The sequence below is a fragment of the Pipistrellus kuhlii genome, unplaced genomic scaffold, assembly GCF_014108245.1.
Source record: "Pipistrellus kuhlii isolate mPipKuh1 unplaced genomic scaffold, mPipKuh1.p scaffold_m20_p_24, whole genome shotgun sequence".
Lineage (NCBI taxonomy): Eukaryota > Metazoa > Chordata > Mammalia > Chiroptera > Vespertilionidae > Pipistrellus > Pipistrellus kuhlii.
Window position 1 is genome coordinate 11,479,580 of NW_023425523.1, and position 25,113 is coordinate 11,504,692.

At 51.4% G+C, this 25,113-nt stretch overlaps 1 protein-coding gene across 1 annotated transcript; it reads left to right on the top strand.

Moving 5' to 3' along the window:
• The first annotated feature begins 10,201 nt into the window (after positions 1–10,201).
• On the top strand, positions 10,202–23,640 carry SEMA6C (semaphorin 6C). Its single transcript, XM_036452789.2, is given in 21 exon segments — positions 10,202–10,460; positions 12,413–12,458; positions 14,172–14,349; positions 16,115–16,229; positions 16,446–16,509; positions 16,650–16,706; positions 17,079–17,180; positions 17,406–17,496; positions 17,679–17,798; positions 17,969–18,057; positions 18,623–18,840; positions 19,108–19,239; positions 19,509–19,661; positions 19,893–20,066; positions 20,350–20,496; positions 20,781–20,858; positions 20,985–21,040; positions 21,206–21,250; positions 21,592–21,687; positions 22,070–22,725; positions 22,727–23,640. Coding segments are annotated over 19 exon segments (2,904 nt in total). The 5' UTR covers positions 10,202–10,460; positions 12,413–12,458; positions 14,172–14,225; the 3' UTR covers positions 23,114–23,640.
• Positions 23,641–25,113: the final 1,473 nt, after the last annotated feature.

The following is a 25,113-nucleotide window of genomic DNA, read 5'->3' on the forward strand; positions in this document are numbered from 1 at the left end:
CCCTTGACCAGAATTGAACCCGGGACCTTCCAGTCCGCAGGCTGACGCTCTATCCACTGAGCCAAACCAGTTTCGGCTGCTAAAGAGATTTTAAAAATGAAGGGCCCAGCCAGCATTGCTCAGTGGTTGAGCCTTGACCCATGAAGCAAGAGGTCACTGTTGGATTCCAGCTCAGAGAACAGGCCTGGTTGCAGGCTTGATCCTCAGTGTGGGGCGTGGAGGAGGCACCCAGTCAATGATTCTTTCCCATTATTGATGTTTCTATTCCTTTCTTCCTCTCCCTCTCTGAAATCAATTTTTTTTTAAATTTTAAATGAAGGAAAGTCAGAGTTCCTAAATGAGGCAAAAGTATTTACCATAAAAAATCATGCAACCAGCCCTAACCGGTTTTGCTCAGTGGATAGAGTGTCTGCCTGTAGACTGAAGGGTCCCAGGTTCAATTCCAGTCAAGGGCAGGTACCTTGATTGTAAGCATATTCCCAGTGGGGAGTGTGCAGGAGGCAGCTGATGGATGTTTCTCATCAATGTTTCTAACTATCCCTCTTCCTTTCTTTTTGTTGGGAAAAAAAAGAAAAAAGAATCATTCAGCTCTAGCCATGTAGCTCAGTTGGTTAGAGCATTGTCCCAATATGCCAAGGTTGCAGGTTTGATCACATACAAGCAGCAATCAACAAATGCATAAATAAGTGGAACAAGAAATCTCTCTCACTCTCAAGTCAATAAGAAATTATGAGAGTAAAGAGAAATTTAGGGTATTTTTTATAGGGCAGAGAAGCAGACTTGGAAGGAGGGATACTATTTTTTTAATAGGCAGATTTGAGGAAGAAGTGCTTCCCAGACGATGGGAATAAGTATAAGTCATACAGCGAATACCAGGTAAAGATAATATGAGGCATACTCAGGAAGCGGTGATTTATTCTGTATGCTTGGAGCATAGGTTTTGAGAGATGTGAAGAAGGAAAAAGACCAGGTTATGGAAGGTCTTGAAGCACTTGCTTAAGACTTCAGGCTTTTTCCATAGGCAGTAGAGAGGCATTACAGATTTTCAATCAGGAAAGTGAAATCATTAGCTCAATGGGATTGGGTTAGAGCTGTGGTTGGCAAACATGAGGCTCTTTGGCCCCTTCAGTGTGGCTCTTCCACAAAATACCACGGCCTGGTTGAGTCTATTTTGAAGAAGTGGCCTTAGAAGAAGTTTAAGTTTAAAAAAAATTTGGCTCTCAAAAGAAATTTCAATCGTCGTTCTATTGATATTTGACTTTGTTGACTAATGAGTTTGCCGACCACTTGGTTAGAGGCTTCAATAAACTTTTAGCTGAGAAAGGGGTAGCTGGAAAAGAAGTGATCAATGGTATAGCTTGCTTAAGCACAGGATGAGTACTAATGAGAGACCTTGGGTTTGGTGATTTTCTCAGAAAAGAGTTCTTGAAGAAGGGGAAGGATCAGGAAGTTAGCTGACTGTGAAAAGTTAAAGAAGTTCAGAAGTCGAGACAGTCAGCATACTGACTCCCAACACATGGGTCTTCCTCCTTGGAGATAGTGGTCAGGGTCCTGACTTCTTTTTTACTTCGGCCTCTCTGAGCCCAGGTCCAGAGCTGAGGGTTCTTCATACAGCCTGGATGGGGAGTGTTAACTGCTTTAAGGAGTGTGATGGTAAAGGGATGAAGAGAAATGGAAAGGTAGCTTAAGGGGGTGGAAGCTGGACTGACAGAAGAACTACTTTTAGCTGAGAGTTGAGGACCTTTGTAGGTGGAAAGGAAGGAGCAGTAGAGAGGGGGGGCTTAGAAAAATGCAAAGGAGAGGGAAAGCATACGGAGCAAGGTGGGAGGGCAAATGGAAGAGAATGGACTCAGAGTTCAGAGAAGGGAAGTGAGAGGAGAGAACGGGAACTAGTGTTTATTGATTGAAATTTGCTAGATGTGTAAATATCTCATTTAATCCTCTTATAACTATATGAATTAAATGTGGAGATATCCTTTTTACTAATGAAAAAGACTGAGGCTTAAAGAGGTTAAATAATCTGTCTCCAAATTGGAGGGCTAATAAATGGCAGACTGAAGACTTTGTAAGACTCTCAAGCCTATGCTTTTTCTGATAATTGCTTTTCAAGGTTATGAGGTAATAACTTTAACCTCATAATGAATGTGGTAGCATTCCGTTCTGATTGCTCTAACAATTCACTGACCATATCACACTCTGGGGACAAGAGTAGGTGGCACTACTCAAATCATAGGAATAATAAAAGTCCTTTTTTATTAAAAGAAACGATGATCTGCCTAGCCAGTGTGGCTCAGTGGTTAAGCAATAACCCAGGAACCAGGAGGTTGCTGGTTCAATTTCTGGTCTGGGCACACGCCTGAGTGTGGGCTTTATCCCCAGTGCAAGGCATGCAGAAGGCAGCCAATTGATGTGTCTTTCTCACATGTTTCTCTTTCTCTGTCCCTTTCCATCCCTTCCATGCTCACTAAGAATCAATGGAAAAATATCTTCAGGTGAGGATTAACAATGACAACAACAACAAAAACCAAATCACACACACACACCCAAGACCAGACATAACAGCAGTCACATGAAATAATGTTCATTTACCTCATTCATGCAGAAGTCTTTATTTTCTCTATACCCATTTCTAGTAATCATCTCTGAACCCAGAGCATATAATGAATAGCAAATTAAAAGAGTAAAGAGAAGCTTTCAAAAGCAACATATAACAATGAGCATTATAATAGCAAGGGAAGATTAAGAAAACAAGGCAGTCCTAGCTGACGTGGCCTGTGGACTGAAGGGTCCCAGGTTCAATTCCGGCCAAGGGCACATTCCTGGGTTGCGGGTTTGATCCCCAGTGGGGGGTGGGAGACATGCAGGAGGCAGCTGATCAACGATTCTCTCATTGATGTTTCTATCTCTCTCCTCCCTATCTGAAATCAATAAAGAAATATATTTTAAAAAAAAAAAAGAAAAAAAGGCAGACAATTGAAAATTGTAGCATTTTGGCCATGTGAAAGAGGAGCAAACAATATTAAGTACATATATTATAGACTTTGAAGTCCTCACGGTTTTCCTAGACAATTAAGTTCCCAGTACTTCTGAATAAGTGAAAAACTGGTTAAATGATGGTATTATCTATATATTTTTTTACTAGTCCTCCACCTACGGACATTTCTTCCAGTAATTTTTAGAGAGAGTGGAAGGGAAAGAGAGACATGGCTGTGAGAGAGACACATTGATTAGTTGGATCCGCACATAGAGATCAAATCTTCAACCCAGGTATGTGCCCTTGACCAGAATCAAACCCACCACCCTTTGGTGCTTATCTTAAATGTGTGAAACACTTTGTTTACAAAGCATTTTACCTACATTATCTTATTTGATCATATGAGATAGACAGGAAGGTAAACTGTCCACTCACAAATGACGGAACAATCCAGAGATCAATCTAGGTCTTAATATCTCCTAATCATGCTCTTTCCACTATATAATCCAAAGGAAATTAATATCTTTTAAAATAATATCTGCTGAAACCAGTTTGGCTGAGTGGATAGAGCGTCGGCCTGCAGACTGAAAGGTCCTGGGTTTGATTCTAGTCAAGGGCATGTACCTTGGTTGCAGGCACATCCCTAGGAGGGGGTGTGCAGGAGGCAGCTGATTGATGTTTCTCTTTCATCGATGTTTCTAACTATCCCTCTCTCTTCCTCTCTGTAAAAATTCAATAAAATATATTTTAAAAAATAAAAAATAAAATAACTCCTAATTTGCCCTGGCTGTTTGTTCAGTGGTTAGAGTTTTGGCCAGCACATCAAAGATGAGTTTTTAGTCAAGAACATAACAGAGTCTCTCTCTCTCTCTCTCTCTCTCTCTCTCTCTCTCTCTCTCTCTCTCTCTCTCTCTCTCAAAATCAATGGCCTGGCCAGTGTCATTCAGTGGTTGAGTGCAGACCTATGAACCAGGAGGTCACAGTTTGATTTTGGGTCAGGGCACATTCTCAGGTTTCAGGATCCAACCCTTTTGGGAGGGGTGCAGGATCAATGATTCTCTCTCATCAATGTTTCTCTCTCTCTCTCCCTCTCCCTTCCTCTCTAAAATAAATAAAAATGTATTTTTAAAAATCATTGAAAATTGTCCTTGGGTGATTATTAACAAGAAAATACTGGTAAAAATAAAATAATCCCTAATTTGAAAGTTAAAATGAAAAATTTTTGCACTTAATTGGATAAACTTCCGTTATCTGGGAAAATATTCAGAATGGAATATACCTCTATGCTCAGCTAAGGTTTTACCATAGTTAGGATCAGTACTCAAATCAGCTCAGGAAGAGAAAGTCCACTATGATTTGAAGCAGTCAGGCAAGACTTCAGCCTGACACCAGGAGGTAGTTCAGATCTTTGATACATTTCTTTCTCTACTTATTAGTACTATTTGTCAGGCATTATGACTGAGTGCTGGGGATACAAAGATAAGAGATAAGTGGTAAATATCTTTAGACTAAGTGGTAAATACCTATGAAAAATATTGTACAAATGGAACTATTCAGTAAGTAATTGTATATGTGAGTTTAAAGCTTAGGCAAAAGACCCAGCTCGAATAACTAGATTTTATGGTGAGCAGCACATAAGAAGTTATTAAACTGTTGGTGTGGATTATCTTGACCAATGAATGAGACGTGTAGAGCAAGAAGAGATGGCTAAGGATGTGACCCTAGGAAACACCAACATTTAAGGAGAAGTTAGAGAAGGCTGAAAGAGGCTATATTAATAGAAGTGAAGCCATTCATTATATATATATATTTTTTATTAAGTCCCTATTCTCTGTCAAGAGAAAGAAGGATCCAGAAGCCAAAAAAGAAGAGCATTTGAAGGAAGGTGTGGTTAAAAGGTTCAAATGACATATGAGGCCAAAAGAATAAAGACAGCTGTTAATTTCCTGTGACAAGGAGGTCAATTGTGGCCTTGATAAAAACAGGCTCAGTAGATTGATTTGGGCAAAAACTAAAATGATTGAGAAGTGGATGAGAAGGGGAAAATGAGTACAGAAAAGATTACCTGTGATGGGGAGAAGAAGTTGATGGCTAAATACAGACAAAATCAAGGAAATTGTTAGATTTTTGTTTTTAAATTATGGGAGATACTTGAGGGGAAAATGTCAGTAGAAAAGGATTGCTAAAAGAAAAGAAAGGAGCTGGGCTGCAGTGGCTCAGTTGGTTGAGCTTCATCCTATGCACTGAAAGGTTGCTGGTTCGATTACCAGTCAGGGCACATATCTGGGTTGTGGATTCAATCCCTGGTTGGGGCATGTACAAAAGGCAACCAATTGATGTTTCTCTCTCACATTGATGTTTCTCTCTCTCTCTCTCTCTCTCTCTCTCTCTCTCTCTCTCTCTCTCTCCCCCTCCCCCAACCATGTCCTCAGGTGAGAATTTAAAAATGAAGAAAGGAAGGAAGGACAAAGGATTTGAAGACATGAGGCATAAAGACCCTAAGTAGGAGAAGGAGATACAGAGTACAGATTTATTCAACCAAAGAGTTAATCATTAATACCTGCTCTGTGCCAGGCACTGTGCTGAATGGTGAGCAAGACAGACATAGCTGGCTCCCAAGTGCACAGAGCTTATAGCAAAGTGAAAAGGTGAGCCTTAGACATGTAATATGGTTACATCTATGGATGGGAGAGATGTGAGGACACAGCTAAATGTATGTAAAGAGGGCAAAAAGTTGGTGGAATTCTCATTTTATTCTGTTTTATTTGAAGATGGCTGTGGATTCTGTTAAGATAAGCAAGGAGATGGTGAGGAAATCTGCTTGAAAAAAGAGGCAGTTGTTTGCCCTATCTGGTTTGGCTCAGTAGATAGTTGGCCTGTGGACTGAAGGATCTCAGGTTCGATTCCAGTCAAGGGCAGATGCCCAGGTTGTAGGCTCCATCACCAGTGAGGGGTGTGCAGGAAGCAACTGATCAATGATTTTCTCTCATCATTGATGTTTCTATCTCTCTCTCCCTCTCCCTTCCTCTCTGAAATCAATAAGAATATATACACACATATATGTGTATTTTTAAAGAGGTAGTTTTAGAAATAACTAGTTGTAGGGCCTGGGAGACAGTGATTTTCCAAGCTTCGAGATCCTGAATTTATTAAAGAGTCAATCTATGGGACTGTGTGATTTTCTCCAGAAGACTCCAGGGAGTAGGAACAGCATCATTTAGACTTTGAAATAACTCTCAGATACACCCATTTTATTCCAATGGCAACATCTTTGTCTGACTGTCTCTCTCCCCTCATCCTTGAACTTTCCTATCTTCTTGGTAGAAAGTCTCCCTGTCTTCTTGCTACAATACAGCATTTTGACAAGTAACAAACACCCTTATTCAAGAACTTAAAATAACATCTTATTCCTATCAAATTATTTTAACCTACTCACCTTGGCATATCAAGCCTTCCATAATTTTTCTCTTTCTTCCCTTTTCCTCTACTTCTAAATAGTATTTTACACATCGGTCAGACAGGACCTTTTTGCTACCCATGCTTCAGGCTCTATGCTCACCAAATAGTTTTTGCTTATGTTTCTCTTTGGAATATTTTCTCTTTCCTTTTGCACCAACTCAACACTCATCAAGGTTTTCCCAAGATGTATTCATCATCTTTCTCTGTAGGCAATCACACAAAAAAATTTATTACCGTATTTTTTGGACCATAAGACGCACTTTCCCCCCCCCAGAAGTGGGGGGAAAAAGTCCCTGCGTCTTATGGTTCAAATACAGCCTACACATATACTTTAAAAAAAAAGTTTTTTTACTTGCCCGGCTCTGTGTGGTCTCTGTGTGCTTGCCCGGCTCTAAAATGGTTCTAAATGCTGCTGTTTACTTTACAGGGTTGATTACATGTGTTTATGACTGTGATGTTGGGTTTTAATGCACATAAAATATTTTAGGACACTATTTGTTTCAGAATCTTTTTTTCTTCATTTCCCTTCTCTAAAAACTGGTGCGTCTTATGGTCCGGAGCGTCTTATGGTCCGAAAAATACGGTATCTTTTCTTTAATTTAGGAATTATATTCAGTGCAACTTTTGGGTATTTTTTTTAAGACTTGGTATTGCTTTTTTTTATTCATTTAGTACATGTAAGTCTTTTTTTAAAAAAATACATTTTTATTGATTTCAGAGAGGCAAGAAGAGGGAGAGATAGAAACATTAATAATGAGAACCATTGATTGGCTGCCTCTTGCACACCCCACACTGGGGATTGAGCCCACAACCCGGGGTGTCCTGACCAGGAATTGAACCGTGACCTCCTGGTTCATAGGTCGATACTCAATCACTGAGCCATGCCAGCCAGGCTTACTGTAAGTTTTGTTTGTATTATTGTTATTGTTAATCCTCACTGGAGGATATTTTTTAAAAATATATTTTATTAAATTTTTTACAGAGGAAGGGAGAGGGATAGAGAGCTAGAAGCATCAATGAGAGAGAAACATTGATCAGCTGCCTCCTGCACATCCCCCACAACCAAGGTACATGCCCTTGACTATAATCAAACCTGTGACCCTTGAGTCTGAAGGCTGACACTCTATCCACTGAGCTAAACCGGTCAGGGCTGGAGGATATTTTTCCCCATTGCTTTTCAGAGAGAATGGAAGGGAGAAGGGGTTGGGGGAGGAGAGAGAGAGAGAGGGAGAAAGAGAGAGAGAGAGAGAGAGAGGAACATCCATGTGTGAGAGAGACATTGATTAGTTGCCTTCTGCATGTGCCCTGACCAGAGCTGGGGATTGAACCTGCAACCCAGGTACATGCCCTTGACTGGGAATCAAACCTGAGAATGACACTAACCACTGAGCACCACTGACCAGGTTGGTAAGTCTTGTTTTAATTCAAATAGATGACCATTTTCTTAAAGACCAGGACCACATCCTAAGATGAATTGTACCTGAACTAAGTACTTCATATTATTGGATTGAATTGAAATTTTAGTTGGGCTATAAAACTTTAAATGAGTTACACCTTGGTCCCATTCATTAATCTACTTAATGAGCACATATTTGAGTACTTAAGCCCTGTGCTGGAATCTGGGGAGATTTCAACCTCTCTATTTTTTTCAATTTTTAAAAAAATTATATTTTATTGATTTTTTACAGAGAGGAAGAGTGAGAGATAGAGAGTTAGAAACATCCATCAGCTGCCTCCTGCACACTCCCCATTGGGGATGTGCCTGCAACCAAGGTACATGCTTTTGACCAGAATTGAACCTGGGACCCTTCAGTTCTCAGGTGGACACTCTATCCACTGAGCCAGACTGATTAGGGCTCAACCTCTATATTTTGATGTGTCTTTTCCCCAAAACCTCTTTCCAGGCTTTAAAACAGCTCCACTGGCCACTGAATTGCCTTAGACCCAAGACCCTTGGCATTTAACCTTGCATATGTATTTTTCCATTATTTCTGATTCTGTTTATCTCACTGGTTTACCTGGCCTTCCATCTGTGTCTCTGTTTCTGTGTTGTGTGTGGGTGTGAGTGTATGTATGTTTATGTCTCTTGTAACTTCATGGTGGGGTTCAGCCCAGTTGGTGATGCTTTGCACCCTGATTTCAGTCCAGTAAAGACTGGCTAGATGTAGCAAACTCTTCTCTCCTTCAGTCCAGGGAAGAGGATGTGGGGGCGTGGAGGAAGGATGTGCTCATTCAGATAAAACTACACAAGAATGCCAATGTCTCCCAGGCTACCCACTATCCTGGGAATTTTGAGAACGTTTGTCTTGTGTCCCGGCCCCCACGCAGGGGATAATCTTAGCAGGCAATACCAAGGTGGAAGCCAATCAGTGCTGTCTGAAGTAGCCTATTCTTCCTTCCCACTGACAGTCCCAGAATCAAAGGGTCGTTTGTTTGTTTATTTATTTAATTTTAAACAGAGAAAGAGAGGAAATGGGGAGAGAGAGAGAAGGAGAGAGACATCAATTTGTTGCTCCACTTATTTTTGCATTCATTGGTTGATTCTTGTTTAAAATATATATATTTAAATATATTTTTAATATCAGAGAGAGAGAACGCGAGAGAGATCAATGATGAGAATCACTGATCGGTTGCCTTTTGCATATCCCCCACTGGGATCAAGTCCGCAACCTGGGCATGTGCCCTTGGCCTGAATTGAACCTGGGACCCTTTAGTCTGCAGGCCAATACTCTATCCACTGACCCAAACCGGCTAGGGTCATTGGTTGATTCATGTATGTTCCCCAACGGGAAATCAAACCCACAGCCTAGGCATACCAGGAGGATGCTCTGGTTAGAGCATCCCAGCCAGGGCCAGAATCAAAGGATCTTTATGGAAGGTGGAGATGGGGAAGGAGCAATTTTCAGTTTTGCTGTGTGGAGGGCGTCCAGGGTTCTGAGGGAAGATGGAACATAACTAGCCCTGTATTTGGGGACAGTGAGGCTATGTGGAATTGGGACAGCTGGCTACTTTCCCTCTGATTCTCTGAGTCAGTTTGTCCTGATCTCCATATCTCCCTTTTGGCTTTAGCCTGACTCATCTGTTTCCTTCCATCAACTAGTAGCCTGACTACCAGCCACTCTGGTATCCTGGCTCCTTAGGTCCTGGCTTAATAGTAGTTGCCCAATCTAGTCCTGCTGTGGCAGTAGAGGTGGGAGGGGAGGAGATGATGGGGACTAGGAAGACCTCCTTCCTTTTCCAGGCCTCAAGCCTTTAGTGCAGGCAGGCCTCTCTTATTGAGGTCAGGGGGAACCAGAGGAGGCACATGGGGAAAAATAAAAGGGTTGAGGTAAAAAGGCCAGAGAAGACGAACAGAAAGTTGGGGGCAGAGTGGGCGGCGGGAGACTCCCCAGGGAGCAGAGTAGCCAAAGCCATTGTAGAGGAAAGGAGGGGAGGGAGGGTCCCGCCGGCTATGACAGCCTAGCCCAGCTGAGGTCCTTGAGTTTCCTGTCTCCTCCCAGCTGCTCTTTCTTTCCAGGGCCTCTCCGTGTTAAAACGTGTGACCCCCTCCTCTGTCAGGCTCTCAGCAGTAGTCCGGGGTCTCTTCAGCTGGAGCTTGGCTTTGGTCTCTAGCTCAGCTCCCGGCCTGGCCTCTCAGTGGGCGGTGCTCCAGGCGCCCCGCCCCCGAGGACTATTGGTGGAAAGGCGTCGAGGAGGCGGGGTCTAGCCAGCCTGCGAGAGCCGGATTAGTTGCGGCGACCTCGAGGCGGGCCGGAGGCGGGTCCGACCGGGAGGCGGGAGGGGCTGCTGGGGCCCGGCCCAGACCTCCCGGCGGTCGCATTGTTTTCCTCCGCGGACCCGCGGCGGGATTGGGGGCTGCGACTGGGCTTGCGGGTCTGGACAGCGCCCGGGAACCCAGATTCAAGCTCCATCCAACTCGTCCGCTCATCACCCGTCGCCAGAGCCCAACCACGGATTGCGAAGTCGTCGCGGTGCGGGGCCGCTGCCCGCCCGCTGCCCTCTCGATCCCGCTAGCTCGGATCTCGGAGCAAGTACCCGGAGCTGGGGCAGGGCTGCAGGGAGGCGGGGAGGACTGGGCGCGGCAGGCTGGAGCCAAGATTCCTAAGTGCGAGGGGCCGGGGAGATGCCCGCGCGCGGTGTGCCTGGCTGGTGGGGAGGGTCGATGGAGTTGGGGTGCGCCGAGGGGGCTGTAGCCGAGCGCGTGACTGTGCTGTAGGCGCGGGGTCTGGGCGCCTCTGCCGACCGAGCTTCTCTGAGTCTTGTCTCCTGAATTGGGGAGCGCGAAGATGGATGATTTGAGGCGCGCACTGTGCGGAGGGTGGAAAACCTGGTCCCTGCCGCCCCATCGGGGAAACTAAGGCTCCGAGACCCTCATAAAACCAGATCCTCTTGATGCCCCTGCGAGGATGGGAAGGGGAGGGCGCGTCGTTTCGGACTTTGGTGTCACGGCTGCACCTCTGTCCTTGGGCTTGCACCTCCCAAGGGGTTGGCTCCGGCACAGTGTCAGGGAATGGGGTCCTCAAGAAACATCAGTCCCAGAGTCCATCTCCTTCGAGCACCCCTCTCTGTCCAGGGCTTTGTTAGACCTAGGTCTCCCGAGGAGGAGAGACGAGCTGGCGACCCGGGTCGGCGCTGGCCTCGGACCCGCCCTCGTCGGTTCCCAGCCTCTGACACTGTTTCCCTGGCCTCGGAGACCCGCCTCTGCCCCCCCTCCCCACATCCCCCCCCCTCCCCCCGCTTCCATCCCTACTTGGTCTGCGCTTGCAGGCCCCTCCAGCCCCTCCTCCCGCTAACGTGGCTCTGGGACCCGGTCCCGGCCCAGACTCTGCTACCCGCCCCTCTCGGAGCCTCGGATCCAGTGAGGGGGAGACACGTCGAGCCCCTGGCCCCGGGCCCACCCGATGCGAGGCTACAGACACCTGGACTATCCTTGTTGGGGGCTGGGTGGAAGGGAGGGTAGGTGTGAGCTGGGGGTTGAGAGCTAAAGGTGGGGGAAATGTCTTGGAGGTGCGAACGCGTCTGTTCCAAGAGGCTCCTCAGCGCGCCCCCTCTCCCCCAGAGGAAGGTGGACTGGGGCGGGCGACCAGCCGGAGGGCTTCCTGCTATTGTCCCCAGCCCGGTCTCCCCTTCTGCATCGCGTCCCCAGCCCCCGCTAGACTCTGGTTTTGACCTCCACCACTCCCCAGAGGTGGCTTCGGAGCCAGGAGCGGAGAGAAAGGCTGTTTCCTCTTTCCAGCAAGGGAAGGGGAGGGGGAGAAAAGGCGGGCAGGCCTCCCCTGTTTGTTTCAGAGGGGGTATGCAGCAGCTGGGATTGGTCCCAGCAGGATAAGCCTGTCCCCAGGCTGCTCAGATGCTGCTCCCCCAAAACAGCTAAGGAAAGCCCTCTTAAAGCTATATCATAGTTAAGTCTACTAGGGGCCCATGCAAAGGCCAACCAAGTGTTTTTAGAGGCTGGACCTAGGTGGAGGATGGGGTGGAAGGAGATTGGGTGAGAGGGAGGCAAGGCCTGCTCACTCAGGAAGAAGGAAAGGGCCAGGGATGACTGATATCAACATTTTGCCTAGAAATGAAGAGCATGTAAATGAGATGCAAATTAGCCTCTATTGTCCCCAGCTAGGGCGCTTTTGCTAAGAAAGCTGCTGGATTCTGAGGGTTTTAACGTGGGAGTGGTCATCATGCCCAACAAACTCTCCCAGTTACCTCTTTTCCAAGTCTGGTCCTGCAGTTTCAGCAGTTTCTGGCTAAGAGCCAGCCCCAGCCCCTGCCCTCACATCTCTTGGCATGAAGCAGCCAGCACCTTCCTAACCGAGCTCAATGTCAACACACACACACACACACACACACACACACACACACACACACACGGCACATCTCTATCCTAGTCTCACTGGGCTTCTGAATATTCACATTTACTTTTAAGGGATGTGGTAAGGAGGTGTAGTAATGGTCTATTCCCTCCTGTGTCCCTCCTTCCATCAGGTCAAAGGTCTTCAATCCTCAAACCCCAACAGCAGTCATCACCCAGGTAAGGAAAGGGCAGCAGATCCTGAGGGCGGGGATAGAAGCTGGCATGGCCTGGGAGCAGGGAGTGAGTCTGGATGTTCTCCCCACTTGCCACAGATCAAAGTTGTTTCCTGGGTGAAGATACTCGTTGCCCAGGGCAACTTGGGGGGGGGGGCGGTGGCAGGAGGAGAAGGATAGGAGACAATCTGTGTCCCTCCTCTTCCCCTGGGAGTCCCAGCATCCAGAAACGTGGTGGAAGTGAGGGAGAGGGAGGCTTGGCTTTGTAGCGCCAGAGGGTTGTTAGCTAGCTGACTGCTCTGCCTCCGGGGAGGGGGGGTCATCGTTAGGTATTACCTCCCCTTCCCCTCCTCTAGCTCTCTTGAGACCCCATCTGACGTCAGTCTCCCCATCAGTGACGCTGGAGTGGGGGTGGGTACACTTGGGTCCTGGCTTCAAGAGTGGAATTGTTGGGGAGATGGAATGGGCTGGGCTTGGAAGCCCAGGGTCTCTTCTCTAGGGGGCTTGGCAGGATGGGCAACCGAGGACTGGTAAAAGGTAGCTGTCTGTTCACTAAAAGAAAGGATTCTCACCCTTTCTGACCTGATTGCTGGGACCTGCTCAGACCCTTCAATTTCAGGGCAAGGCAGGGAGTTGGTGTACACCTCCCACTGTGGGTCCCAGCCAGAGGGGGGAGGCTGATGGGTAGGAAGGAGGGTTGTCTCACCATCCCTCCCACCCTGCCCTTCTTTTCCTGGACTATGATTGCCTGCCTGTCATTGAATTATTTATATTTCCATTTCGAGGTAGCCCGAAGAGGGAAGAAGAGAAAGAGGGACATATGCAGCCATTACTCCTCACCAGTGTAGCCCCTTCTCTCCCTGGCTCCTCATAGGGGGTGGGCCTGCACTTCCCCCTCCCCCCATTAAGTATATAGAAGCACTGGTTCTTAGGAGCCGGGGAGGGAGCAGGGGGATAGAGAGGCTGGGAAGGGGCACAGTGGTCGGGCAGACAGCTGCAGCCAGAGCTAAATTTAGCCTCAGATCTGGCTTTGATGCAGATTCATTTTTGGCGAAGACAGCAGCAACTCCCCTCCCCCCCTACCCCTCCCCCCTCTCCCCCCAGCTTCTCCCTAGCAATGGGGAGGGCCCCTGAAGCATGAGTTTAGACCAGGACAATGACCCTTAGGCTGCCTTCCCCAACTGTGTTCTTCCTCAACCCTAAAGAGGACAGTGGCTATCTCACAGCTGCCTCTGCCTGGGCTCAGTGCCTGTGGTGCTTCCACGGTGCCCTGGGGGTCTGAAATGTAGGGGGAGTCAGACTGCCTCCTCCCAGTGCCAAGGAGTCACTATTTATAATTTTAAGGCTTCGTGTCTAATTATAGCTGAGAAGGGGTTAGCAAGAGGGGGGCCAGGAGGTGTCACCTATTGAATGTCCCAGGCCCAGTCTGGAAAGGGGAGGATAGGCTGAGTGAGAAGGCTGGGAAGGGGAGCAGGTGTGTCCTGTCCTTACCTGGGGTCATGCAGGCAGGCCTCACACCAGCCAGTCTGGGCCAGTTGGAGGGTAGGGCCTTGAGTGACAGTGACAGTTGGTTGGACTACAGCAGTGCCAGAGAGAAAGTTCTTTTCCCCATGCCCTAGGCTAGGGTCTTCTGGGGATACACCAGGGGAGGAGCCTGCCTGCTTCAAGGGTGGAGATAATTTGGCCCCTCCCCCCACTTCTGTGTGTCCTCTTTCAGGGCCAGCATATGGGTGAGGGGGCACCCCCTGGGGCCTGAGCTGCCCTGCACAGGATGCTCCGTGCCCCCTACTTCATGCCCTTGCTGCTACTGCTGCTGCTGCTGCTGCTCTCACTTCCCCACACCCAGGCCACCTTTCCCCGGGATCCCCTCCCTCTGCTGATCTCTGACCTGCAAGGTGAGTGCCCAGTACCACATTCTTGGGGTGTGAGCTTAGAAATTAGACATTGAGCCGAAACTGGTTTGGCTCAGTGGATAGAGCGTCGGCCTGCGGACTGAAAGGTCCCAGGTTCGATTCCGGTCAAGGGCATGTACCTTGGTTGCACATCCCCAGTAAATGGTGTGCAAAAGGCAGCTGATCGATGATTCTCTCTCATCGATGTTTCTAACTCTCTGTCCCTCTTCCTCTCTGTGAAAAATCAATAAAATATATATATTAAAAAAAAAAAAAAAGAAATTAGACATTGAGGCCCGGCCGGCATAGCTCAGTGGTTGAGTGTTGACCTGTGAACCTGGAGATTATAGTTTGATTCCCAGTCAAGCCATAGGCCCAGGCTGCAGACTAGATCCCCAGTGTGGGGCGTGCAGAAGGCAGCCAATCCATGATTCTCTCTCATCATTGATGTTTCTATTTCTCTCTCCCTTCCTCTCTGAACTCAATAAAAAATAAAAAATAAAAAAAATTAAACACTTGAGACCTATGTGTGGGAGGCAAGGTGCAGGAAGGCTCCCAGCCTCAATGGAGCTCAGAGCCTGACCGGCAAAGGGGAGCACTTCTCATCCCTGGGCCAACTTTCTTAACTTTGAGGCAGCATCGTATGGTGGTTAAGAACATGACTCTCAGCGAGGCCAAGGTTGCTCACTAGCTATGTGACTTTGGTCTAGTACTTTACCCTCTCTTTGCCTCAGACTCCTCACCTGCATGTGCAGATAATAGTATTCCACCTCATAGAGTTATTTAGGGATTAAATTAGGTAATGCATGTAAAGGGCAAGGGCTGTCTGGCACAAAGTGAATGCTTTCTATGTGTTTACCATTATCATTAGCTACAAAAGGAAGGGTGGGGACTAGTTCAGTGGTTCCCAGCACCTTTCACGCCCCTCTCCACCACTTGTACCAACACTATTACTAAGCTCATGTCCTACAGTGAGGGAAACCATAAACCCACTTTTTCTGAGAATTTTATCTATTTTCAGGTTCCTGTTAATATGTAGGATTTAGAGTAATTTTAAGGATGAAGGAACTGCACTCGGATTATTGGGAGTAGGGGATAGATAAGATAGCAACCACTTATCTGTGCCAGATGAAGTTCTCAGCACTGTGCAATGTTCAACCATCTACCCCTACACTCTAGACTCCCTTTGAGTACTGATGACTGGTTTCCATGCTCAGGCCAGGTGGGTGCTGGTTGGTTAGCTGAGGTAGAAACCTTGGAGGGCTGAGGTGGCCTGTGAATGGCCTTGAGAGGAGGGTGCAAAGAGAGGGCTGGGAGAAATGAGGTGAGTAAAAGCTCCAGAATGGACAGTGTACATTGTGGGCACAAAAGAGAATCACTAGCCCTAAGGCAGCACCAAGAGGGGACTGGGCTCTGCTCTGGAGTCCGACAGCTGAATCCAGGTACCTGCTGCTTCCAGGCTAAATGAGCTATGCAAATTCTGTAATGGCTGTAAGCCTCAAGCTGCTAATCTGTAAAATGGGACCACCACTAGTACCGACCTCATAGGGTTGTTGTATTGTGACAATGTAGTTGTAGCACAGAGCTTGGGAGAGGTTAAGTGCTCAGTTAGCTGGTATTATTTTTCTTAATAGGTTACTTAATTAATACCTCACAACTCATCTCACATATCCACTGTGCCCATGGCTGTGCTTCCTCTGGTTGGAGAGGCTATTGAGGGAGTGTGTGGCTCTTGGCTGGCTCTCAGCACCACCTCTGTGCCTTCCAGGTACTTCCCCATTATCCTGGTTCCGGGGCCTGGAGGAAGATGCTGTGGTTGCAGAACTTGGGCTGGACTTCCAGAAATTCCTAACTTTGAACCGGACCTTGCTAGTGGCTGCCCGGTAAACTAGCAGCGGCACGGTTGTGGGGCTGACACACAATCTCCTGGGACATGGACATGCTGGGACCCAGAACACAAATGCCAAGGCATGGAGGAAGGGGAGGGTAGAGAGCAGAGGTCCGCACTGCTTGTCCCTGAGCAGTGGACAAGGGTAGGACTAAGAAGCTCAGGTGGGTGCCTTGGCCTGTCTCTGATCCCTCTTTGCCTGTCTCCTCAGGGATCATGTTTTCTCCTTCGATCTACAAGCTCAAGAAGAAGGGGAGGGACTGGTGCCCAACAAGGTGAGGGGCTGGTTGGGAGGAGGTGCACTCAGAGATGAGGCTGGGGAAGGTCTAAATGGGAGTCAAGGAGGTGGGAAAAAAAATCCAAAAGGTGGGGTCCAGGTTGCCCCATAATTTTCCCTCTCCCACTTCTCCCTTAGTATCTAACATGGAGGAGCCAAGACATGAAGAACTGCGCTGTGCGGGGGAAGCTGACGGTGAGGAGTGGAAGGAGAATGTTGAGGGGAGGAGATTACCCTGCCTCCAGCCTCTGTCCAAGCAGTCTTGTCCTGTGCCCAATTTCCTACCCACTCCTCTCATCTCAGGACCCAGAGGAAAATGTGCAGGAAAGAGAATTAATGGTTTTTAGCTTCTCTCACATGCTTCACAAAAAAGAAAAGTGAGGCTCTGCTAACGGACTTGCTCAAGGCCACAGGGCTGGTGAACAGCTTAGCTGCAACTTTACCCCACATTGTTCTGACTGTTCAAGGGGCATGGACTTACTTCCTGTAACACACACACACACACACACACACACACACCCTAGTCCCAGCGACCCTGTCACTGACGTAGAGTTTTGTGTTCTCTAGGACGAGTGCTACAACTACATTCGTGTTCTCGTTCCCTGGGACTCGCAGACACTCCTTGCTTGTGGAACGAACTCATTCAGCCCCGTGTGCCGCAGCTATGGGGTACAAAGGCGAGAGTGCGGGGGTCAGGATGGGTAGGGGAGGAAAACTCAAGTGGACAGTTTGTTGCGGACAGACCAGTGGGGGTGGGGGAATGGGAGTGCTCACGGTTCAGGGGTCCAGTCCAGAAGGGGTCAGGGAAGGAAGCAAGGGGACATGAGGAAGTAGGCTATGCAGCCTGACTCTAAGACCCCAAGGGTTCCAAGAACCTGTTCCCTCTGTTTCCAGATAACTTCGCTGCAGCAGGAGGGTGAAGAGCTGAGTGGGCAGGCTCGATGCCCCTTTGATGCCACACAGTCCAACGTAGCTGTCTTTGCAGGTGAGCACCTGGGCACTGAGAAGCAGGCATGTGGCTGAAGCCCTTCTCCCAATTTGGCCTTCCTTCATGCTCCTGAATGGAGAGCTGAGCTAGAGGCCAGAGTCAGACTGAGGGAGGGGTGTAGGAGGCCCAAGAAGAGCCAGAAAGCAGATCCCCTGACTCCACCCCCCCCTTCCCTCCAGAGGGCAGCCTGTATTCGGCCACAGCTGCGGATTTCCAGGCCAGTGATGCTGTAGTTTACAGAAGCCTTGGCCCTCAGCCCCCACTCCGCTCAGCCAAGTACGACTCCAAGTGGCTCCGAGGTCAGGGCGGGCCTGGGGGCGGGAGGCTGCTCTTGGGGAGGAGGTGCCTGGGGAGGACTGGCAGGGAGCAGGCAGTGTCCATGTGTGCAGAGGGGAGAGGCTGTGTGGGGCCAGGAGTTTCTGAGCAGGTACCGATACTCTTCCATACCCTGTCCTGTCACCCCCCTCAGAGCCACACTTTGTCCATGCCTTGGAGCATGGAGACCATGTCTACTTCTTCTTCCGAGAGGTCTCTGTGGAGGACACCCGGCTGGGAAGGGTAAGGAGGTGGTGGGCACCTGGGGTGGTTAGCTGAGGGTTCTGCTGGATCCTGTGAAGGCAGTCCGAGTCAGGGGACAGCTCCTGACCCCGATCTCCATAATGCAATCCCCTAGACCAGTGGTTCTCAACCTTCCTAGTGCCTCGACCCTTTCATACAGTTCCCCAGGTTGTGGTGACCCCCAACCATAAAATTATTTTCGTTGCTACTTCATAACTGTAATTTTGCTACTGTTATGAATTGTAACGTAAATATCTGTGTTTTCCGATGGTCTTAGGCGACCTCTGTGAAAGGGTCCTTCGACCCCCAAAGGGGTCGCAACCCACAGGTTGAGAACTGCTGCCCTCGACTCTGGGCCCCCAAGTTGGAGTAACCCTAGCCCTCCGCCCCCATATCCTGCTGTGTCCCTCATCCTTAACCAGAATGACCTCGTACAGCATACCCTTCCTCTGCTCCATCCCTAACATTTGTGTCCTGGTGCTCTAACTCACTGCATTCCTCTCACCTCGCTGGCCCTGAGGTTGTCTCTCACTGTTCTCCCCTTGTTCCCGACTTTCCTCTTCAGGTACAGTTCTCCCGTGTGGCCCGTGTGTGTAAGCGTGACATGGGCGGCTCACCTCGGGCCTTGGACCGCCATTGGACATCCTTCCTGAAGCTTCGCCTCAACTGCTCTGTCCCTGGGGATGCTGCCTTCTATTTTGACGTCTTACAGGCCTTGACGGGGCCTGTGAACTTGTATGGCCGCCCTGCTCTCTTTGGGGTCTTCAGCACCCAGACCAATAGGTTGGTATTAGGCTAACCAATGTGGCCCCGTCTGTCCCCTGCCCAACCAGCATCCAAGCTCCTCTTTCAAAGTTTACTGATGGGGATGTTCCATTCGAAGCCAGTTTTGCCCATCTTTCTTCTCCTAGCATGGCAGCCAGGGGCACCCCACCCTCTCAGGCGCTGTCCCCCGATATGGCGCATGAAGGGTAGCTGCCATGTCTTACCTGGGGGGAGCCGCGCTGTCTCTTCTAACATCTCTGCCGCGTCCTTTTCTGGCTTCCTCAGCATCCCTGGCTCTGCAGTCTGTGCCTTCTACCTGGATGATATTGAACGTGGGTTTGAGGGCAAGTTCAAGGAGCAGAGGAGTTCGGATGGGGCCTGGACCCCTGTGTCTGAGGACAGGGTCCCCACCCCCAGGTACTCAGGATGGGGGTGGGTTTTGTGGGTCAGAGTCAAGCAGTGTCTGCTCTCAAAATGAGGTTGTAAGGAAAAGGGAAAAGGTGTCCAGTGCTTGGGAGGAGGCTGTGGTGTGCTGGCAGTGGGACTGGGAAGGGAAGCAGTAGTGTGAGTGTGTGGAGGGGAAGCAAGGGCTACCCATCCTGTTTAGGAGCAGTGTGTGTGTGGGGAGCGCAGAGCCTAAGTCCCAGCTCCCTGCCCTAAGGCTGTCCCTTCCCATTGCCCACCAGGCCAGGATCCTGTGCAGGAGTGGGTGTAGCTGCCTTATTCCCCTCTTCTCGAGATCTCCCTGATGATGTCCTGACTTTCATCAAGGCTCACCCACTGCTGGACCCCACTGTGCCACCTGCCACCCACCAGCCTCTCCTTACTCTCACCAGCAGGTATGGGGGCTAAAAAAACACTGCCCACTGCCCTCCCTTCTCAGTCACTCTCCTTCTCTGACCCCACAAGGTAAATCACAGTGGTGGGAGGAAGTGCCCATGAAAGTGGAAGGGAAGGGAAACCCTGGGTTGGGGAAGGACCCATGAGTGGGTACCAGGACACATGGACTGTCCTTGAAGCACCAAGCTTCCACTAGCCGGGTTGCCCTGACCTAAGGCTTATTCCTCCAGGGCCCTACTGACCCAGGTAGCTGTGGATGGCACGGCTGGTCCCTATAGTAACACCACAGTCCTGTTCCTTGGCTCCAATGATGGAACAGTGCTGAAGGTGCTGCCCCCAGGGGGACCATCTGGAGGACGGGAGCCCATCCTGTTGGAAGAGATCAATGCCTACAGCCCCTCCCGGTGAGGACATAGGCCTTTGACTGGCGGGCCGCCTGCAGAACAGGAATGGGATGTGAGATGGTAGATGGGGATGTGGGGATGGGGTAGGGGCTCCAGCATTGGCTTCTATAGGGCATAGAGAGATGGGCTTGGTGAGAAGCTGGACAGTGTGGTGGGGCAGGGGGCACTCAGGAACATCGGCTCCATGAGCCATACTTAGTTGCTTGTGCCTCTCACCACCTTCAGGGGGAAAAGAACCTCACCAGGCCTTCCCCTTCTTTGATTCCTTCTGGCCTCACCCTAGGTGCACTGGGAAGCGGGCGGCCCAAACAGCACAGCAGGTGATAGGACTGGAGCTGGACACTGAAGGTCACCGGCTCTTTGTGGCTTTTTCTGGCTGCATCATCTACCTCCCTCTCAGCCGGTGTGCCCGGCATGGGGCCTGTCGCAGGTGAGAGGGGCCTGAGGCTGAGCCCTGCCTGGATGGGCTCCCTGGGCCAGCAGAAACTCTGGAATGCAGGCATTGGGGGAAATATAGGGGGTGGCAGGTGGGGAGATGCCTCAAGCATTCTGCGGGAACACAGTAACTAGGGTCTGGAACAGGCTTTGGGCTGGATAGGATGGGAATATTGGGCTAAAAGCCTTCTGTAGGCCAGGGTGACAGAGAAGAGGCAGGTGAATGGAATGTGATTAGAATGGAAAGGTCCCAGCCTCACATGACTCAGTTTTCCCTAGGAGCTGTTTGGCTTCTCGGGACCCATACTGTGGATGGCATAGCTCCAGAGGCTGTGTGGACATCAGGGGACCTCATGGGTAAGTGAGGGGTTCCTGGATCTCCTACGGAGAAAGTTCCACACCATAAGACAGGAAGCTGAGGCCCAGGGTGGGGGATGGGTGCAAGATGTGTAACTGCACTGAGTCATCTCCATGTCCTCCTAGGACTGATGTGGATCCAGCTGGGAACCAGGAATCCATGGAGCATGATGACTGCCAAGGTAAACAGAAGGGGAGGCTGCAGCTCCAGCCATGGTTGCACATGGCTCTGAGGGCCACAGTTACTGTGCAGACATGGCTTTTGTCTTTCTCCCCTTCTGTGGCACAGTCATCCCTATTCATGAAGCTTCCCCCTGCTCCCATCTCTGCCCCCTGTCCCTTCGCAGACGGAGCTATCGGGAGTCAGTCTGGCACAGGGAACTCTGCTTATGGTGAGTCTTGTCCCAACTTCACTTCCCTCACTCATCCCACACTCATTCACGTCTGTGCCCATGGCAGCAGCAGACCAGCACCCTGGACACCCCGAGTCATAGGACAGAGTTAGCATCTTCCAAACCCTCAGCAAATAGCTCGGTGGTGCTTAATAGTTTTGAACACACAAATGAATGTCCTGCATGGTGAGCCCTTCCCCTCAGCCAAAGGAAAACAGAGACTGGGGTTCTGGGCCTTTGGGTTCCAATGGGGGTGGGGGTGGGAGGGAGAGCACTGCTCAATGGGTGTCAGAGGTGGAGAGCAGGAGCCTCACCGGCTCTGACCTGGTCTCTGTCACCAGTGCTTCTGGGTCCTGGCCCTTCCCCTGAGACCCCCAGCCCCCCCAGTGAAGCCCACCCCCGGCCCCAGTCTTCCACTCTTGGAGCTCACACTCAGGGTAAGGGGGCCGGCTGGGAGGGACAGGAGTGACGTGCGGGCTGCTGGTTCTTGAAGAATTCTAAGCCCTTTACCGGCCTGTGTTTGGTGCTCACTAATGCCTGTTTGGAGCCTCCCCTCCCCAAAGGTGGGCATCCCAGCCCACCTCCTTCTGCTGGGGCAAGTTTGGCAGTTGCTCTTGTCTTGGCTTCTGGGGCCAGATCTGGGAATGGGGACTCCCCAGACCCAAATTCTAGCTTGTGTTTGAGGGGTGGTGTGCGTGGGGAAGGGTCAAAAAAAGCGTTGGAGTGAAGCTGAACAGCAGCAGGAGTGATGAAACTTTGCAACTTGCCATCCAGCCCTCCTGCTTTCGCTAAGCCTCCCTCCTCCCTGTTGATTGGCAGGCGTGCGCAGCGACCTCCCCGCAGCCTCAGCCTCCCGCTCTGTCCCCATCCCGCTGCTCCTGGCCTGTGTGGCCGCAGCCTTCGCCCTGGGCGCCTTAGTCTCCGGCCTTCTGGTCTCCTGCGCTTGTCGCCGCGCCCACCACCGACACCGGAGCAAGGACATGGAGACCCCGGGGCTCCCGCGCCCCCTCTCCCTCCGCAGCTTGGCCCGGTTGCACGGGCCGGGCCCAGAGCCGCCGCCGCCGCCCTCCAAGGACGGAGAGCCCGCGCTGGCGCCCCAGCTCTACACCACGTTCCTGCCTCCTCCCGATGCCGGCTCCCCCCCGGACCTGGCCTGCCTGCCCACCCCGGAGTCCACGCCCGAGCTGCCCGTCAAGCACCTCCGCGGCTCCGGGGGCCCCTGGGAGTGGAACCGGAACGGGAACAACGCCGCCACCGAGGCCCCGGGCCCCGCGCGGGGGAGCGCGGCCGGCGGCGGCGGTGGCTCCGCGCCCCGCGTGCTGGTGAGGCCGCCGCCGCGCGGCTGCCCGGGGCAGGCGGTGGAGGTGACCACCCTGGAGGAACTGCTGCGCTACCTGCACGCCCCGCAGCCGGCCCGCAGGGGCGCGGAGCCGCCCGGCCCCCCGGCCCCGCGGGCGCTGCCCCTCGAGCCCGCCCCGGCCCCCGCCCCGCCCCGCCCTGCTGGCCGGCGCCGGCCTTCTGGCCCGGGAGTGCGCCCCCCCGCTGCGGCTGGACGTGCCCCCCGACGGGCAGTGCCCGGGGCCCCCCGGCCGGCCGGTCCCCGCCCCCCGCCTGGGGGTGGGCGGCAGCCGCAGGTTGCCCTTCTCCGCCCCCCGGGCGCCCCCCACCCTGCTCACGCGCGTCCCCTCGGGCGGCCCTTCCCGGTACTCCGGGAGGCACCTGTACCCGGGCCGCGCCGAGGGCTACCGGGGCCGCACCCTGAAGCGAGTGGACATGGCGAAGCCCCGGCCGCCCCCGAAGCTGCCCCTGGCCGCGCCCCCCGCCCCGCTGGCCGTCCCCGGCGGCGGCCATTTCAACTTGTAAAGGAAGCCGGTCTCCAAGGACAGGGGACCCTCTCCCTCCGGCCCCGCGCCGCCCGCCTCGGGCTTATTTATTGACTGTCTTCCCCTCGGTCCCCTCAGGAGTGGGAGCCGGAAGCTTGCCCCTCAGTGAGCCAGCCTTTTGGAGGGGCCGGGCACCCCACTTCCCCCTCAGCCAAGCTGCCTTAACTCGCCCCCTGGGCTTCCTCCCCGGACTGGGCCCCGGGCGGGCCGCAGGCGGACGGACGGACGGACGGTCGGGGCTGGGGCCACGCTCGTTGTGTACTGACCCTCGGACCTCCTGGGAGGTGCCTCCTACCGTGTAGGAGCCCTCGCTCCCCAATACAGCCGTGTCCCCCCAATACAGTCGAGTCCCCGAACCGCCGCCTCATTCACGCGCGGGGCGGGGCGGGGCGGGGCGGGCGGGGATCGGTCGGCTCCCTCGCGCCTTCGCCCTGAATCTTCGGCCTCCCGAGTAATTGCATGGCTGCGGTCCCACCGGGGTTAATCAGGAGGCTTCCTCAAGATTAGCCAGCACCTCCCTCACCAAGCTCAATGTCACACACAGACACACACGCGGTGTGGAGAGACACCCGGGCCCAGGAGACCCAAGGCCAAGGGTAGGCGGGCTTGGGGAGGGCAGGAGGAGCCCGCTTCTGGGCTGAGGTAAGAGGGCCTTTTCCGTAGCCTGTCTCGAGGGGCGGGGAAGGTTATTTTTGGAGCAAGAAAAAAAAATAAGTGATTTAACTTTCACCTCAGGAAATCTTGTCTTAAAGAGAATTTCAAGGCTCTAGGTTGCATGAGGGGGACGGACGCTGCAAAAAAACAGCAAAGGACTCGGTCCTGCTGGAGTCCCGGGTCAGCACGGCTGGTCCCTGAGGGCTGCCCAGCGCGGAGGTCGTCGTGCGCAAGCGCGGCATCTCGCGACGCCTGGTGTTCCTCCGGCTGGGACTGGCTGTAGATACCTGTCAGTTACCGCCGGGCACCAATGGGAGGGCGAACAGGACCGCATGCCCCGCCCACTACCTCGCGCTGAGGCCACGGAAGGCCTCGCGCCAGCTGCGGCTACTTTTGCGGATTTATGGGTCGTGTTTTTCGCCCGCGCGTGGCCGGAGTATCCGCCCGGTTGGAGCCTTAGGCCGCTCCCCACCCCACCCCCCGTAGCTAGAGCCACCTGGAGGCCGGATCAAGCCCTGCAGCTAAGGTCGCTCCCTGGCTCGCTGCCTTCAGGCATTTATGCCTTTCTGCGGGAAACCACTAAGAACAACTTGAAGAACCCTGGGTTTGTTCTACTTTGTGACCTGACAAGTCAAAATTCTGCCCTAAGTGGTTTTCCTCGTGTAAAAAAAAACGGGGTTGTCTGAGAGGCTCAAGTACGATAATGTCTAAAATCTTTCTAAAGGAGAAAGCATGGTAGCTTAGCTGTGAGGTGGTTTCTTCCCAACTCAGGCATAGGCTGTTCCTCATTTTTGATCTACTGAGTCATGTTTCCCCTCCAGCCCTTACAACCTTCATTTACAGACTTTCCCCTCAAGGTTCTGAAATGCCTTTAAACAGGTCCTTGGGCCACATTCGGTTGTCCTCCAAAGTGCACACTGTCTGGAGCTCGTTGCACCAGGTTGGAGAGGGCCTTAGGTCTGTCTTCCCTTCACTAGATGCCTTTCTTAAACCGAGATACTTTGAAACCACTGCTAGATGGTGGAGACCAAGGACCGGGCGGAGAATCTTTCAATCACCTGATTTCACTATCCTCTTCAAACCAAGGTGTTAGCTCAGCGGAAGTGGCTCAGTGGTTGAGCCTGGACCTAAAACCAGGAGGTCACTGGTCAGGGCTGCTGCTGCTCCACTGGGGGCTCAGGAGGCAGCCAATCAATGATTCTCATCATTGATGCTTCTACCTCCCTCTTCCTCTCCATTCCTCTCTGATATATATATATATATATATATATATATATATATATATATATATATATATATATATATATATATATAAAAATCCAAGGT